The 15112-nt window shown below is 53.3% G+C and overlaps 1 protein-coding gene across 1 annotated transcript; it reads left to right on the top strand.

Annotated features, from left to right (window-relative positions):
• The first annotated feature begins 9123 nt into the window (after window positions 1-9123).
• LOC124688890 lies at window positions 9124-11073 on the top strand. Its single transcript, XM_047222505.1, has 3 exons — window positions 9124-9336; window positions 9453-10358; window positions 10511-11073. Exons 1-3 carry the CDS (start codon window positions 9304-9306, stop codon window positions 11030-11032), a joined length of 1461 nt encoding a protein of 486 aa, XP_047078461.1. The 5' UTR covers window positions 9124-9303; the 3' UTR covers window positions 11033-11073.
• Window positions 11074-15112: the final 4039 nt, after the last annotated feature.

Here is a 15112-nt window from a genome sequence, read left to right as displayed (position 1 = left end):
GTGTTCGATGTTGAGTCCACAACATCCTACATGGACATGCTCAACGAATCCGCGGTGAATTTGGACACCGGCATCGATGCATTCGATGGGGAGTGCAACGTCGAAGAGATTGATGATGAGGAGGAGGATGAGGGTGACGAGGAGGAGGTGGTTGAGGTTGATCCGGCTGCCGCCGGTTCTTCGTGGACGCCGAAGCCACGCACGACGAACTACAATGAGATCGAAGACGCCATCTTGGTCCGTGCTTGGAGCAAGGTGGGGATGGATGCGTGCACCGGAGTGGACCAAGGCGGCAAGCGCTATTGGCAGCGCATTGAGGATCTGTACCACCAGCTGAAGCCTCGCACCAAGAGCATGGCCAACAGATCCTACCGCTCCCTTGAAGGCCGATGGAACATCATCAAACCAGCTTGTTCTCGTTGGAGTGCTGCCATGGATCAAGTGGCCGACAACCCCCCTAGTGGATGCGTGTCGGAGGACTATGTAAGTTTTCCTTGTTTGTTGCTATCCATATTATGTGTTGATGATGTGGAAACATCACATACTATTGTTGTGCAGCCGAAGTATGCTCAAGCACAGTACAAGGACATGGCCAGCTCCAAGAACAAGGAATTTCAATTTCATCATTGATTTTCCATTTTTCAACATCTTCCTAAGTGGAAGTTGAGGGACAATGAGTCAAAGTGCAAGAAGGAGGCACTGCTCACCATGGATGATGAAGCGGAGGAAATGGGTGGGAGAAACGCCGGCAAGCCCGAGGGCAACAAGAAAGCCAAGGAGAGGGTCAAGCTAGAAGGCGAAGCAGCTAGCTTCCGGGAGAAGTTGGATCAACTCATGAAGTCCAAGGAGGCATTGACGATGAAGACATTGGAGACCACGCTCCTCATCACCGAGAAGAAGAAGGAGGTGAAGCTTGCCAAGGTGGAAGCAAGGTGGGAAGATGCCAAGTTGAAGGCCGAACTTGACATGAAGATGATCGCACTCAAAGAAGCCAAGGCCATGAAGGAGCTCTTGGCCGAGGAGAGGGATATCATGATGTTGCGCACCGACGGCATGGACGAGGATCAGCTGGCGTGGTGGAAGGAGACCAAGGCGGACATCGTGGCGAGGAAGAAGGTTGCGCGTGAAGCTCGTGCTGCAAGTGCTCAAGGTGAGTCTCCGGCGAGTGGTGGCGCCGCTGGCGATGGACTCATTGATGGTTGATCACATTTGGGAACTTCCGTGGCTTGAACATTGCCTATGATCGCGTTGTGTTGTTAAAAACTATGAATTATGCATCACATATTTTGGATGTGCTATGTTTGATCTGAAATTGTTGTGCAAATTGTTGTCTAAAACCCTGTTTTGAGGGGTCGAAAACTCGGACGAGCTAGCAGAACCCGTATCCCCACCCGTAAAATAGAATATTCTGTTTTACGGGGTGGGGATATTCTGTTTTACGGGGTGGGCATACGGGTTCTGCTAGGTCATCCAAGTTTTCGGCCGGCGAAAAGTGAATACAGGGCCCTCTACTCGCGTTTTAAGGGGCGAAAAAATACGGGATCTGTTAGACATGCTCTTAGGGCGTGTTCGGAAACACCCCTTTCTTCGCCAAATCCTTCGATCCCGCTTCTCAAACGCGACTCCAGCGTCGTTTCCGGAGCGACAAATGTTCGGCGCGCTCCTCCTTTACTGGTCGACTAGGAGCCCATCTACCCTAGCTGGCCCAGCCGAAGCCCACTTCGGCATGGAAATTTTCGTTGCTAATTTGGCCCGTTTGGGAGCAGCTCGGGGACGAACGGGAGTCAACGGTGGTGGCCGGAGAAAGTACTGGACGAGGTCGGGGCAGATCAGCCGATGTGCTGCTTGAGGTTGAGGAGGAGGGCGGGGCAGAGTCGGCTGGAACTTCTTCTTGAGGAGCAGCTCGGGGACGAACGAGATCACGGACGCATCCGCCCAGCCAGCTGCTGCTCCACCACGCACGGCGTGCCCTGCTCCCAGCCAACAACCACCACGGCTACCATGGGCGTCGCTCGATCCGGCCGACTTCGGTGGGGGATGACGAGAAGAATATGGCGGCCCAGGGAGCGACGCGAGGAGAAGCAGAGGTAGCATCGCCGGCAGCGGCGTGGCGGCCCAGGAAGTGCGGCGGCGGAGATGGAGACCTTGGCGGCGGTGCGATGGGGTTGGCCTGTGCGGCCACCCCTCTCCGAGAGTTGTGCGTGCGTGAACAACGAAGCGTTTTCCTCACTTGGCGGTGGCATTTTACGTAAATTGCCGCTGCTCCGCGTTTTCCAGATCCGGAGATTTGCCAAACCCCAGCTCCGCACTTTGTACATAAAATTTAGCCAGCTTCGAGGATCTGGCTCCGCGGAGCTAGGCTGTTCGGCACCGCCCTGCACGCGGAGTTGCAGAAGCTGGGAGTTGGGCTGTTCCCGAACACACCCTTAGATATGCATATGCTCACGCCACTGTTTCTAATATTCTTTTTTTAACAACAAAGATTTTATTATTTTAACAACACTTTACAGAGAGCAGCGTGCACATGGCAACGCTTTGGTCCGACAATATATCTCTAAATGAACAAGCAACATTTGCTTGAGAGCTAGCCAAGCATCTAAAACTGAAAGAATCCTGAGAGCTAGCCTGGCATAGTGGTCTGCCTTGAAATTCAAACTTCTGGAGATATGATATATTCTATCAAAGTTAAAAGAAGCTGCTATTGAATACACTAGCTAGATGTGGCCTGATTTCCCAATGACCAGGGGCATCCTGTAAATTGTGATTAGTTGTAGCTTTGGCAAGAGTAGCATTGTCAGTGAAGAAAGTAACTTGCTGGAGCCGGATTCACTGCAAGAAGAAGACCAAAAGCTTCAGCCTGTAGCACCGAAGACACTGGTGGCGAGATAGCCGAGATGAAGAGCTGGGAACACTGCTGATTGCCTTCCACTTGAATGCATATTCCTAGCCCAGCCGGCATAGGAGAATTTCCCTGCTGCTCAACTTGTACCCATGACGCATCTGTGAATATCTTGGTGCCTGCGACAATTGATGGTTCAGCTATGGTCGATCCAGGGATGAGATCAAGCTGCGGTGCAGGTGTACGAATGTTGTTGTCTTGCAAGTCGTTGTGTTGTTCAGTAGAACTTCGGATCTCTAATTTAGTAGCACTGATAATAGCATTAGCTGCTGCAAAAACCTGCGATGGTCTGCTTACTTTCCTGCAAAATAGAGTGTCGTTTCGAGCCTTCCATAGACACCACAGGAAGGTATAGAGAGTAGTGGGTTTTATTTGTGGATGTCCAGATGTGAGCAAAGCATAAATCATATCAACAATAGAGCCATGATGAGCAGCAAGGGATTCAGTTCTAATGTACCAGGGAGAACAGAACCATGCTGATTTAGAGAAAGGGCATAAGAATAGCATATGCATTTCATCTTCTTTATTATCACATCTAGAGCAACCTTCTTTAATGTGCTTGGAGAATCTACTAGCCCTCTTACCCGTAGGAAGTGTCTTTCTGAGAAGCCTCCAGACGAATGTTTGAACTCGCGGCGCCATTTCTTTGTCCCGCCAGACCTGGTTAAGAAGGGAAATGATCTCGACCAATCCTTCCTAATTCACATTTTTGCTGAAAAAATTTCTTTTGTAATTCCTCACATAAGGACTCCGAAAATACCAGGTCCCCACCTACACAAGCAAATTGTTGATAAAACTCCAAAATAGCTTTTTCTTTTGACTCAATCCTCTTCTTTTCCTTAGCATTCGGGAAAGACAAAAAAATTCAGGGTAGGAAACATTATCTGGAATTTCTCTTCCGGTGGAATAGTTTTTGGGCGTTGCATCGGTGGAAGTTGGAGGTTGCTGAAACAATGCTTGTATGCACTTTTGGATGTACAATTACCTGCAGGGGTTAGCTTCCAAACCAGAGTATCTTGACCATATGTATTGATTATAGGAGCCCGACGGAGTTTTTAAGTGTACGCGTTTATTTAGGGCCTGAAACAACCCGTAGCATGGCTTTATCTTATTGATACGTTACAAAAAACTTCATTTGAATCGTCTGATTCCTCTTTACCGAAGAAGCCTGTGCTCGCTTTTCTGGTCAAAACGTATCTTGTCTTTACCACTTTATCATGAGTTATTTTCCTTAGTCAACAATACTTGTTGTTTTGCTGATATTTGCAGGTTCATTAATTTTCATAATTCCGTCATCTATTTTATTTCTTCATGAATCTTCGTTTGATGCAAGGACAATATGGGAACAACGAGGAAGTGCTCCGTGTGCTGCACGGGCACCTTGAACAACGAAAATCTCCCTTTTTCGCTTAAAAGTTAAAAGTTGTTATATTTTACTATGCAGATGCATATATGAGTGAGGTATCGAGCGCAGTGTCCGCAACCATGCAACATACTTTCGAGCCACGAAAATGCTTCACACACGACAATCTTTGTCCGATCTGCGTACGATACTTCTTTATGTGCTAATTATTTATGTCCCCAGTGCACAAGTCTAACTCAGACCCAAACGGCAGTAAGGCCATCTCCAAGGTGGCTACTCATCCCGCGTCAGCGCGTTCGGATGGGTCGTGGCGGACAAAAACGCGGTCCAATGCGGCGACACATCCCAAATGCCATCCGCGACCGGATCTACGTCACCGTCGTGGTGCCGCAGATCTTCTGGGAGGCCGACGCCCCAATGCTGTGGGGCGACGTGCACCTCCCCTACAGCGACACGAGTCCTTACTGGGACTTGTGGTTCGAGGAGGTGGCGCGGCTGGCACGCTTGCGCAGGCCGGCGAGCCCTCCGGAACCGCACTTCACCAACGCATCCGTTTGGGTCATAGCGTTGGAGATGCCCTAATACCTTTGGCTCCGACGATGTACAAGCAACGGAGGGGTAGCAAGGGACCAAGCTCGCAACAACGACAACATGGAGACTGCGTTACTGGCGGAGAGAGCCCGCTGGCACGCCACCATGTCGGAGTGGCAGGCGTGCCTGGGGTGGGAGGAGGGGCGCCAGTTTCCAGCGCCGCACGCGCATCAGGAGCTCGAGGTCACGCTAGGTCTGGACTAGCCGCCTCTGTCGCTGCCTCTGCCCTCGTGGGCACCAGCGGCCGCTCCACCTCCACCACCGGTCGCAGCGACATATGCTCCGCGTCCAAGGCCGATGCAAACGGACACGCGCGGCCCCTTTTGCATCCGAAATGCGTCGGACCGCTAAAGATGTCTTTATAGTGTCGTTTACATATTTTGTCAGTTTTACATAAGTCAGATACAATCGTATGTTTTCTGGGGAATTGGCACGTGTAAGTATGAAGTTAATATGTACATGCAAATATTTATTTCAAAAAATTTAAGAACTTTTAAATAACATTTTTTTCAAATTTTAAATAAACAGATAAGTCTACACCTATTTTTTTTCTACTTCCGGATAGCCTAGGGCTATTTAAGATATGTTTATACGCGCAGTGGAGGGGGTCTACCTTGCCGATCCCAAGTCACAGTTCCAGCCCAAAACCAAACCGGTCGTTGCCCTGCGTGTGATAAATTCGATCGTACAGAGATCGGACGAATTTTGTCGTGTGTATAGCAGCGCTCTTCGAGCCATCGCTAGGACGTACTGCCTTTTGATTTTTGCTCTTTTATTTGTTATTTTACAAACTAGATTTTGAAGATTTTTTCGAAACTAGATTTTGAAGATACACGACTTTGCATCGTTTTGATAATCTTTTTCGGCTCATATGAAGACTTGCCAACGCTGCCGTATGTAAGTACAAGCACATCTTCAAAAAAAAAAAGTATGTAATACAAGCACCACCGTACGGTTTAGAACTACTTTCCTACATATATAGTTTCTCAAGAGAGGAAAAAGAACTTCCGTACACAATTTCTCAAGACAAAACAACTTTCTGAACAGAAATCAAAATAAACTTAGCATGAAACAATATATCTATGATCTTTAGATGACTGAACTTGCCTATCCGGAAACAACTAGGTTAACACATCTTGGACGTCGTCCAAGCGAAGCCCCCCTCCGCGCGCTATGTCTGCATCTTCGATGGCTTCTTTATGACGGTCAAGTCGCACCTGATCGTAAAGCAGTTTTCATGCAGCTTGGACTTGTCAATAAAATCGGTGAAGCCCCAGGCATTATCCGCCTGTGCCTCGAAGGTGTGCGTGATGCACGAGCTGGAAGCCCTAGAATCTGCGTGTACCTTGCCATCATTGACCAGCAAGCTTAAAGTGAACTTGGTGTGCACGCCGGCTGGTGGAGCGCCGCTGCAGAGACACAGAAAGGCCGCCGCGTGGCCCGTCGCCTTGTTGCCGTCAGGGTAGAACCTAATCTTCCACTTGTGGCCACCGGCGCTGAACGTCCCCGAGCTGACGAACTTGCCGACGCCCATGCCCTTGAGGAGCGAGTACGTAGTTTGGGACGGTGAAATTGTGCGCCGCCGTGGCGGTGTTCATCACGCAGCTCGACGACGTCTCGACGGGCTCCGCGGTGCAGCAGGAGCTGATGTTTCCCATGGGGACGATCGAATAGAACGATTGAAGGTTGAAGCAGAGAACCTTGGTTTGTTTTCTTTGATCTCTCGATCTGTGCAAGTCCGATTACAGCTAGAGCACCTGTATATATAGACGACCAATCTAGCTAGCGCGCGTTGATACCTGGGAGCTGGCCAACTCAAACTAGTCAAGCGCACGGACACGCTTATAACTATAACTTGGAAACTACCCACGTATGTATGGCAATGGCACATATGGAAGTGAACCATTGACATGACTCGACAGAACAACCAAAGCCTAAGCCTAAAAAACCCTTCCGATTCTCCACATCAACGTAAAGCAATTGTTGTAGATCGCTGTGGATGGTCCACATTATCTCTCTTCTTCAGGACTTGTTATAAGGGCATCTCCAACGGGCGACGCATTTCGGACGCCCAAAAGTGATCACGAGCGTCTTTTGCGTCACCCCACGGTCATATTTTGTCCGCGCGATCGTTTCCGTCTGGGTGTGCTGCCACCGGGGCGACCCATTTTTTGAATTGCAACATAGTTAAAAACATAGGAAGTAGTACAAATAAAAATGCATAAAAACTATACAAAGTAGATCTATAGGCCTAAACTACTTGCTTCCTGACGGGCCGGCCCCGTCGTTGCGTCGCTCCTCCATCGCCTGCTTCTCCGCCGCCTCCCGTGCGGCTGCTATGGCTCGGTGCGCCTCCGCGTCCTCTTGCAAGCGCTGCTCCAACCTCGCGTTCGCGGCGTCATCCTTGAGCGTCTCGAAGGACTCGACGATAGCCCTCTGCTCCGCCACCCTCTCCTCCGGCGTAGGCGCATCAGGGTCATCGGAAGACCAAGATATCTCCGAGTCGGAGTCCTCTGCGGCTGCGGCGGCCGCCAGCCTACGCTGTTCCAGCTCGGCGTCGACCGCCGCATGGGCCGCTCACTCCTCCTCTGCTTCCTTCTCCGCTTCAGCCAGGGCCGCGGCGTCCCTGACCGAGTGGAGGAGGTCGGTGCTGTCTTCGGAGTCGAACTCCTCGTCGGAGCTCGAGGTCGGGGGAGGTGGAGTGGGAGGTGAAGGTGGAGGTGGAGGCGCGGCAGCCTGGACGCGTCCGGCGCTGCTCATGGTGGATCTGCTAGGGCTGAGCGGAAACGGCAGCTAGGGTTTAGTGGGGAGGAGATGAGATGCTCGCGCCCCTGTTTATATAGGTCGGAGGCAGGGCGACGGCCGCGCCACGCGTGTCATCGCCATTACTACGTGCGCATAGGTAGGCGACGGCCGCGCGTCACGCGAGGCATCACCATTTACGCGGCCGCAGACTGCCGAAGCGACGCCTCGGCGCCAGTACTGGCGGAGAAGACGCATCGACCCTGGGTCACTGCCAGGTGGGCCAGACAAAACGTCTGCGGAGAAGCAAACCTGGCGCATATTTGGGCTAGGTTTGCGTCTCCGCGGACGGCCCGGTCACTTTGCGTCGCCCCGCTGGAGCAGGGCCCAGACGCATTTCCGGAGCGTCCGTTTGCGTCGTGCCGCTGGAGATGCCCTAACAAGCAAAACTGGATCCGGCCACTACAGAAAAGCCACAAGGTGTTGACGGTTCAATCCTGTGCTGACGGCTTTTTTATCGGGGCCATCAGCACATGTTCTGAGCCCGGCAACCCAGAAGCTAGGCTGTTGGCACAGGATGGCTGTCGACGTAGGGGAAGGGACCGTCCGTGTCGATGGCAACCGTCAGCGCAATTTAAGCCGTTGGCACATTCAACACCCATCGGCACGGTCGACGCCAACGGTCGGCATAGGTGGGGCCATCGTCGTAGGCAGGGACACATGGCCCCGGAGGATTTTGCCGTGACGGTGAGGCAACGGTGTCAGCTCTATGCCAACGGTTGGCGTTGACTGATGTGCCGACGATGTGTCTTGCTTGGTTTCTGACGGGTCCTGAAGCTATGTGCTCTGGTTCTCGTCATGTGGTAGAATGTTGGACAAGGCGAGTTGTTTATCACCGGGTTTGTAGAGGGTACGTTATTTGCCGTTTGATATTGTATCGTAGAGTGGAGTTGTAACCTTCTTAGCGTTGTATCGGCCATTCTAAATTTTCTTGTATATGATTGATACACCTTTAGGTATGTTCTCAGCCTAAAGAACATTAGAATGGCACGTGTGGCCATGTGGGCAATCATGTCATCATGTGGTATCAGAAGAACTAGACAACTACCCTCAAGAAAAAAAGAACTAGACAGCTTTTGTTCTCTGTATCTGATTGAAAGATGGCTATCCGGTGACCAATCTGGGTTTGTTTTCTTGGAGAAAAACAAATGACAAATCCAGATAAACTAGTCTTTGTTTAGAACAAAATCAAGTAATCTTGCAAGTGCTTAAAACCGCAAAAAAAAGGAGGATGTTGGAATTAAAATGTGCTGGGCCAACTGGCCGAATTGCGCGGTAATGACCCAGACTGGGCTTAGCTGGGCCAAAGTGGGCTACTCCTTCCTTGGTCCGCCGCCGCCGTGCTCAACCCTCGCCGTTCGCTCCCTGACTACCTCCGCGGCGCCACCCCATCTCCTCCGACCGCTTCCCGCGTCTCTTCCGCCTCTCGATCAACTACGACATCACCATCCCCTGCGACAAACCCCAGCGCACTCTGCCATCCGCCGCCGGCGACCCCCACCATCCTCTGTGCCCTTGCAGCTTTCACTACCCCCGCCGCCTAGGTTCACAGCCCACCCTACCCTCCGCCGCCGGCGACCACCTCCTGTCCATCGCTTCCATAGATCTTTGATCAAATAAGGTGACAGGAAAGTTGTTGCGACCAGCCATGAAGAACAAGAACGGACGCCGCAGATGCAATGTACGCGCCGCTTCTTTAATTTGTTCCTAGTGTTTCTTGTTATTACGTACTATCTACTGTTGTTTGTCCCTCAATGTATTCTGATCTGTTGTTTGTCCCTGCTAAATGCAAAGCAGAAGCCAGCTCGCGACGCTGCCGACCATGGAGACAGGCTCAACAAGCTGCCTGATGACCTCTTGCTCAACATCCTGGAGAGGGTGGACACACTTGATGCTATAAGGACCTGCATCCTCTCCAAGCAAACGCTCAAGCTTCCCACTATGCTCTCACACTTGTTCATAAGTGTTGGCTCCATCTCATGTCACCACAACTTAGCCTGTGAATTCAGCATTGACGACATTCTCCGAATCAGCCGTGCTGTGGCTGATGTCACGGATAACATCCTGAGCACAAGGAGCCCAGAAATCACTGTCAGCAAACTCAAAATCAGGTTCGTCTTGACGGATCGTGACTCTGTCTCCATTGGAAATTCGGTTGCCCGCGCCATGGCAAACCAGAAAGTCGAAGCAGCTGAGTTTGAGATGGTCACCGAGAAGGCTTATCCTGATTGCTCTCCTGACGATCTCCTCCACTTTGGGAGCCAGTTCAATGCTTTTCTTGGCGCTTGTCCGGACGCATTCGCTGGCCTCACCCGCCTTTGGCTTCGCAATATGAGGTTTGCTGAACTGGGCATCCCTGACATCCTCAGCACCTGCAAGCGTTTAGAGTCTTTGCATTTGACTCACTGCGACTCAGGGATCCATTCTGTGCTGCAACTTTCACATGCTCGACTTGTTGAGCTCAAGGTAGACTCTGGGAATTTTGAGAGAATTGAGCTCACATGTCTACCAAAGCTCCAACGGGTGAGCTATAATAACTGGTTCTGTTATGGAGATCCCATCTCTTTTGGCTTTGTACCACAGCTTTCAAAGCTAAGCATCGCTAAAACAGGCGTCTGCTGGGAAAAGACTCTTGAGTTAAGTCAGCTCCTTGCTAATGTCCCTTCCATCCGTGATCTGCATCTGGATTTTGAATGTGAAAAGGTACTCATTCGTTATTTGAATCGTATATGTCCTTTACCACTCTACGGTTGTTTTATGTAACAATAGTAACTTAAATCAATCTTCTCTGCCGCTTCAGAATGTAACTTGTTTGCAACGTGGACTAAATTTTTAATTTTTTTTTTCTATCCCAGATTTGGGTTGTACCAGAACGCCCGAACCTGCTCACTCCTGTGCTCAGCAAACTACAGAAAGTAAATCTGGAGAACATTCCTGAAGGGTGTGATTTTGCTTGGACAATGTTTATTCTTGAAGCTGCACCGTCCCTAAAAGAGCTTTGCATCACAGTATGGGATCATTGGTGCATAATGGCGACAGGCAAAGAGTTCCGGGAGGAACGCGGTTACTGCGAAAAGGCAGAAGTGAACTGGAAGACCCATGTTCCTGATCTCAAGCACAAGAATCTGGTTAAGCTCACCATCTATGGCTTCCAACCTGACGATAGCTTTGTGCGATACATCAGGCGTGTCGCGGAAGTCGCGGTTAATATGGCAGAGATATCTCTGCATGACAGGAAGGTGTTTGGGTGCTGTGGTGACTTGGACCCCAAGAGCAAGGTTTGTCCGTCAAGATATCCACGGACGGCCGAGGAGAGGAAGCAGAGAACCGAGGAGCTGGGTTTGGCTTCGCCTTCTTTGGTTCACTTCCGGTCCTAATTCAAGAAGAGATGCATGATATTACCATGCCATGTGGTCTGGAGAGCATGTGTCCTCTCATCTTTTTTTGTATCAAGGAGTTCATGAAGTCCATAACTCAGTAACTATTGTGTCTGTACTCTTGGTTTCTTCAATTGAAGCTTGTACTATTGTAAACTGGACATGGATGAAATTTTTTTTTTTTTGAGTTTTCACCGGGGGCGAGCGCAAAGGCTCCCACCTGAATGCTTTTGTATTCATTTCATCCTATATGGGATCGGGTGAATTCCCCGATTTTGTGTAGAACATGTGTACAGAAATCAGAGCAGCGGGAGTACAGAAAGGAGGGAGGGGAGGTACACGCCCGAAGGCTACTCAGTTCCGAAGGAAGGAGAGCCACACGTCGACATCCGGACGGCGCTCCGGCGGCAGGCGAGCGCGCCACAACACAGCGTCATCCCTGCAGCGCTTGCGGAGCAAGGCGATCGAGGGCGCGAGCCCGTTGAAAACGACATCGTTCCTGTGCTTCCGGAGCTGCCAAAGGCACAGCGAGGCGGAGGGTGGAGGCGGAGCCCGGGTGAGCGGCGGAAGGGAGGGCGCAGGTGGCTGCGAGAGGAGGCGAGGTGCCCCCCGTCCGGAGACGCACCCGGGGAGGCCCGAAGCGCCGCGCAAAGGGGCACCCAAAGAGGATGTGACTCGCCGTCTCGAGCGGCTCAGCGCAGATGGGGCATCCGCCGGTCGACGGCAGCGAGGATGCCTTTGCGGTGAAGGTTGCTCCGACATTGGATGCGGTCCTTCACGGCGAGCCAGCCGAAAAACTTGACGTGGGAGGGTGCGCAACTGCCCCAAATGAACTGGTGGTGCTCGTCTTGCACGCCGCCGAAGGTGCAGAGCCTGTAGACGGCAGAGGTGTTCAGACGCCCGCCGGCCTTGCCGCAGAGCGGAAGGGAGCGCTCGTCGACAGCATTGCTCAGGCGGATGGGGGACAGGGTACGAAGAAGCTCAGAGCGTTGCGCCACAGCGACGGTGGACAGGCGCGGGGCGAGGATGATGTCGAGCCCATGATCGAGCACCTGTCGCACCGAGGCGCACTGCAGCGAGCAGTGGGAGAAGAGCTCCGGCATGGTGGTGGCGAGGGGCCCGGAGGGAAGCCACCAATCGAGCCAGAATGCCGCACGTGCGCCGTCCCCAACCTTGACACGCGTGATGCAGCGGTAAAGGGGAAGGAGGCGGCGCAACGACGCCCAGTGAGCACCAGAGAGGGACGTAGCCGAGTCGTCGCGGTCAAGGGGAAGCCCAGCCTGGGAATCCCAGACCCACCGAGGCCAGGACTCGCCCGGGGCGCAGTGGAGCCGATGCAGCAGTTTGAGGAGCAGGCAGGTGTTTTGAACGGCGATGGAGCGGACGCCCAGCCCCCCTTCATTTTTAGGGCGGCAGACGCGATCCCAAGCGACGAGGCATTGGGCGCCACTGGCTTTATCCGTGCCCGTCCAGAGGAAGGCGCGACGCAGCCTGTCCAGAGCGGTGATCACGCCAGGGGGGAGTTCAAGAGCTCCCATGGCAAAGGTTGGCAGAGCGTCGAGCACAGCGTTGAGGAGGACCAGGCGCCCACCGGCGGACAGAAGGAGAGCTTTCCATCCCGACAGATACTTGTCCACCTTGGCGATGAGAGGATTAAAGGCGGCGAGGCGCAACTTCTCGGCGGACAGAGGGAGGCCGAGGTACGTGCGGGGAAACCCTCGACGCGGCAGTGGAGGACCGCCTGAATGCCGGCAAGGATCCCAGGCTCGACGTGCATCGGAACAAGGATGCTCTTGTCATAGTTGATCGCCAGCCCCGTAGCACGCTCGAATTGGCCAAGGAGGAGCTTCAAGCGCCGAGCCGCGCCCACGTCGGCGCGCAGAATTAGGAGGGTGTCGTCAGCATACTGCAGCACGGGACACGGCGCCTCGTCGACGAGGGGGTGGAGCAGGACGTCGTCTCGACGGACAAGGCGTTGGAGCACATCCGCGACCAGGAGGAAGAGGTAGGGCGAGAGCGGGTCCCCTTGCCGCAAGCCCCTCATGCACCGAATCCAACGGCCTGGCACGCCATTGAGGAGCACGGCCGAGCGCGACGAGGTGAAAATGTCGTCGAGCCAGTCGCACCAGAGCGAGGGGAAGCCCCTGGCAAGCATCACCGCGCGAAGACTGGACCAGCTGACGGAGTCGAAAGCCTTGGCGAAGTCGAGCTTGAGGACCACCGTGGGGGCTTTGCGGCGATAGCAAGTTTGGACCAGTTCCGTGGCATACACGAAATTCTCTGAGATGCTCCTCCCGGAGAGAAATCCCGTCTGGTCGACATCGATGAGAGCGCCGATCTGCTGCTGTAGCCGGAAGGTCAGGGCTTTGCACACGGTTTTGACGGAGCAATTCTGGAGCGAAACCGGGCGGAAGGAGGCTGCGGTGACCACGGCCGCCGGCTTGGGGAGGAGGACGATGTGCGCCCGGTTGATACGCTCCAAATCCACGGAGCGGGAATGGAAATCTTCAAACAGGCGAAGGAGCGCGGGACGGGCCGTGGCCCAGATGGCGCGGTAGAAGGCCGGCCCAAACCCGTCCGGCCCAGGAGCACTGGAGCGGTCCAGCGAGTTTACCGCCGCCTCGATCTCCAGGGGAGAGAAGGCGCCGATCAGCACGTCGCCGTCGACGCGGGGGCAACCGGAGTAGAGGGCGTCGATGTCGAACTCCCATTGCACCGGCGGCCGCCGTCCAAGGAGGTTGGTGTAGAAGGCAAAAAGGGCGGCCGCTTTGGCGTCGTGCGCAACCACAGCAACACCACCCACATCGAGGGTGGGGATGGAGTTGCGGCGGAGGCGTTGCGAAGCCCGAGCGTGGAAGAACTTGGAGTTCTCGTCCCCCTCAACGACGGCACGAAAATTCCCTCGCTGCTTCCAGTGGGCAGCACGGGCCAGAATTAGCCTCTCCAAGGTGGACCTGCAATTATCACGGAGCGTGCCCTCCTCAAGAGAGAGAGCACGGGTTTCTTCAAACAAATCGAGGAGATCAATAAGGAATTTGCAATTATTTTCGAACAGGGGATTGAATTCGTGGCGGCGTTGCCAAACCTTGGCCGCATTGCGGAAGGATTTCAGGCGGGCCGTCAGGTCACCAGCAGCATCAGCGACCGTAGCGGGCACGTCCCAGGAGGGGAGGGTGGTGGGGAGGAAAAGGGGATCAGCGAGCCATCGATTCTCGAACCGAAAGCAAGGCGAGCGAGGGATAAGAGTGGAGGCGGTGACAAGAAGGGGAACGTGATCCGACGTGGGGCGGGGCAGCGACGTAAGCGAAGAGTTTGGGAGGGCAAGATTCCAAGCTTGGTTAAACAAAGCACGATCGAGTCTCGCTAGAACAGGATCGGCACGTTTATTAGACCAAGTGTAAAGGCGATCCAACAGAGGTAGCTCGAAGAGGGCGAGGTTGCGGATGGAGTCGTTAAACGCGGAGGCAAGGTTTTGGTCGAAATTGGCGTTGTTTTTGTCGCTGGGGTCTCGTAGGAGATTAAAATCACCCACGATGAGCCAGGGGATGGAAAAAAGGGGACCAAGAGCCTCAAAATCTGCCAGGAACGACAGAGAGAGGGAGTGGTCGGCAGGGGCGTAAACATTCGTGACGGCGATGGTGAGATCGGAGAGGGAGGATTGGAGGGTGGTGGTCAGGGAGAAACGAGTGGAGTGGGAGGAGACCAGGGAGAAAAGCGTCGGATCCCACCCAGTGAGGATGCCGCCGCTGCTCCCAATGGCATCGACGGTGGCGAACGCAGACAGACGAGAGGGGAGGAAGGAGGCTGCGCAAATGGCGTCGACAGAGGACAGTTTCGTCTCCTGGATGCACAGCACCGACGGGGAGGCATTGGAGATCGCATCACGAACGATGGGTCTCTTCTTCGGACAACCGAGCCCTTGAGTGTTCCAAGACTCGATTCTAAAATCACGATAAGCACTAATCATAACACCGACAAACACCGAGAGAAACACGGGGATTACAGGGAGGAGCACAGCAGCTAAACTTAAGAACTAAACGAGGGGCACGCAGGCCAGACGAACAGAAAGAACAGAAGCAG

The sequence above is a fragment of the Lolium rigidum genome, chromosome 2 (assembly GCF_022539505.1).
Source record: "Lolium rigidum isolate FL_2022 chromosome 2, APGP_CSIRO_Lrig_0.1, whole genome shotgun sequence".
Classification (NCBI taxonomy): domain Eukaryota; kingdom Viridiplantae; phylum Streptophyta; class Magnoliopsida; order Poales; family Poaceae; genus Lolium; species Lolium rigidum.
This window is presented reverse-complemented; position numbering and strand designations above follow the sequence as displayed.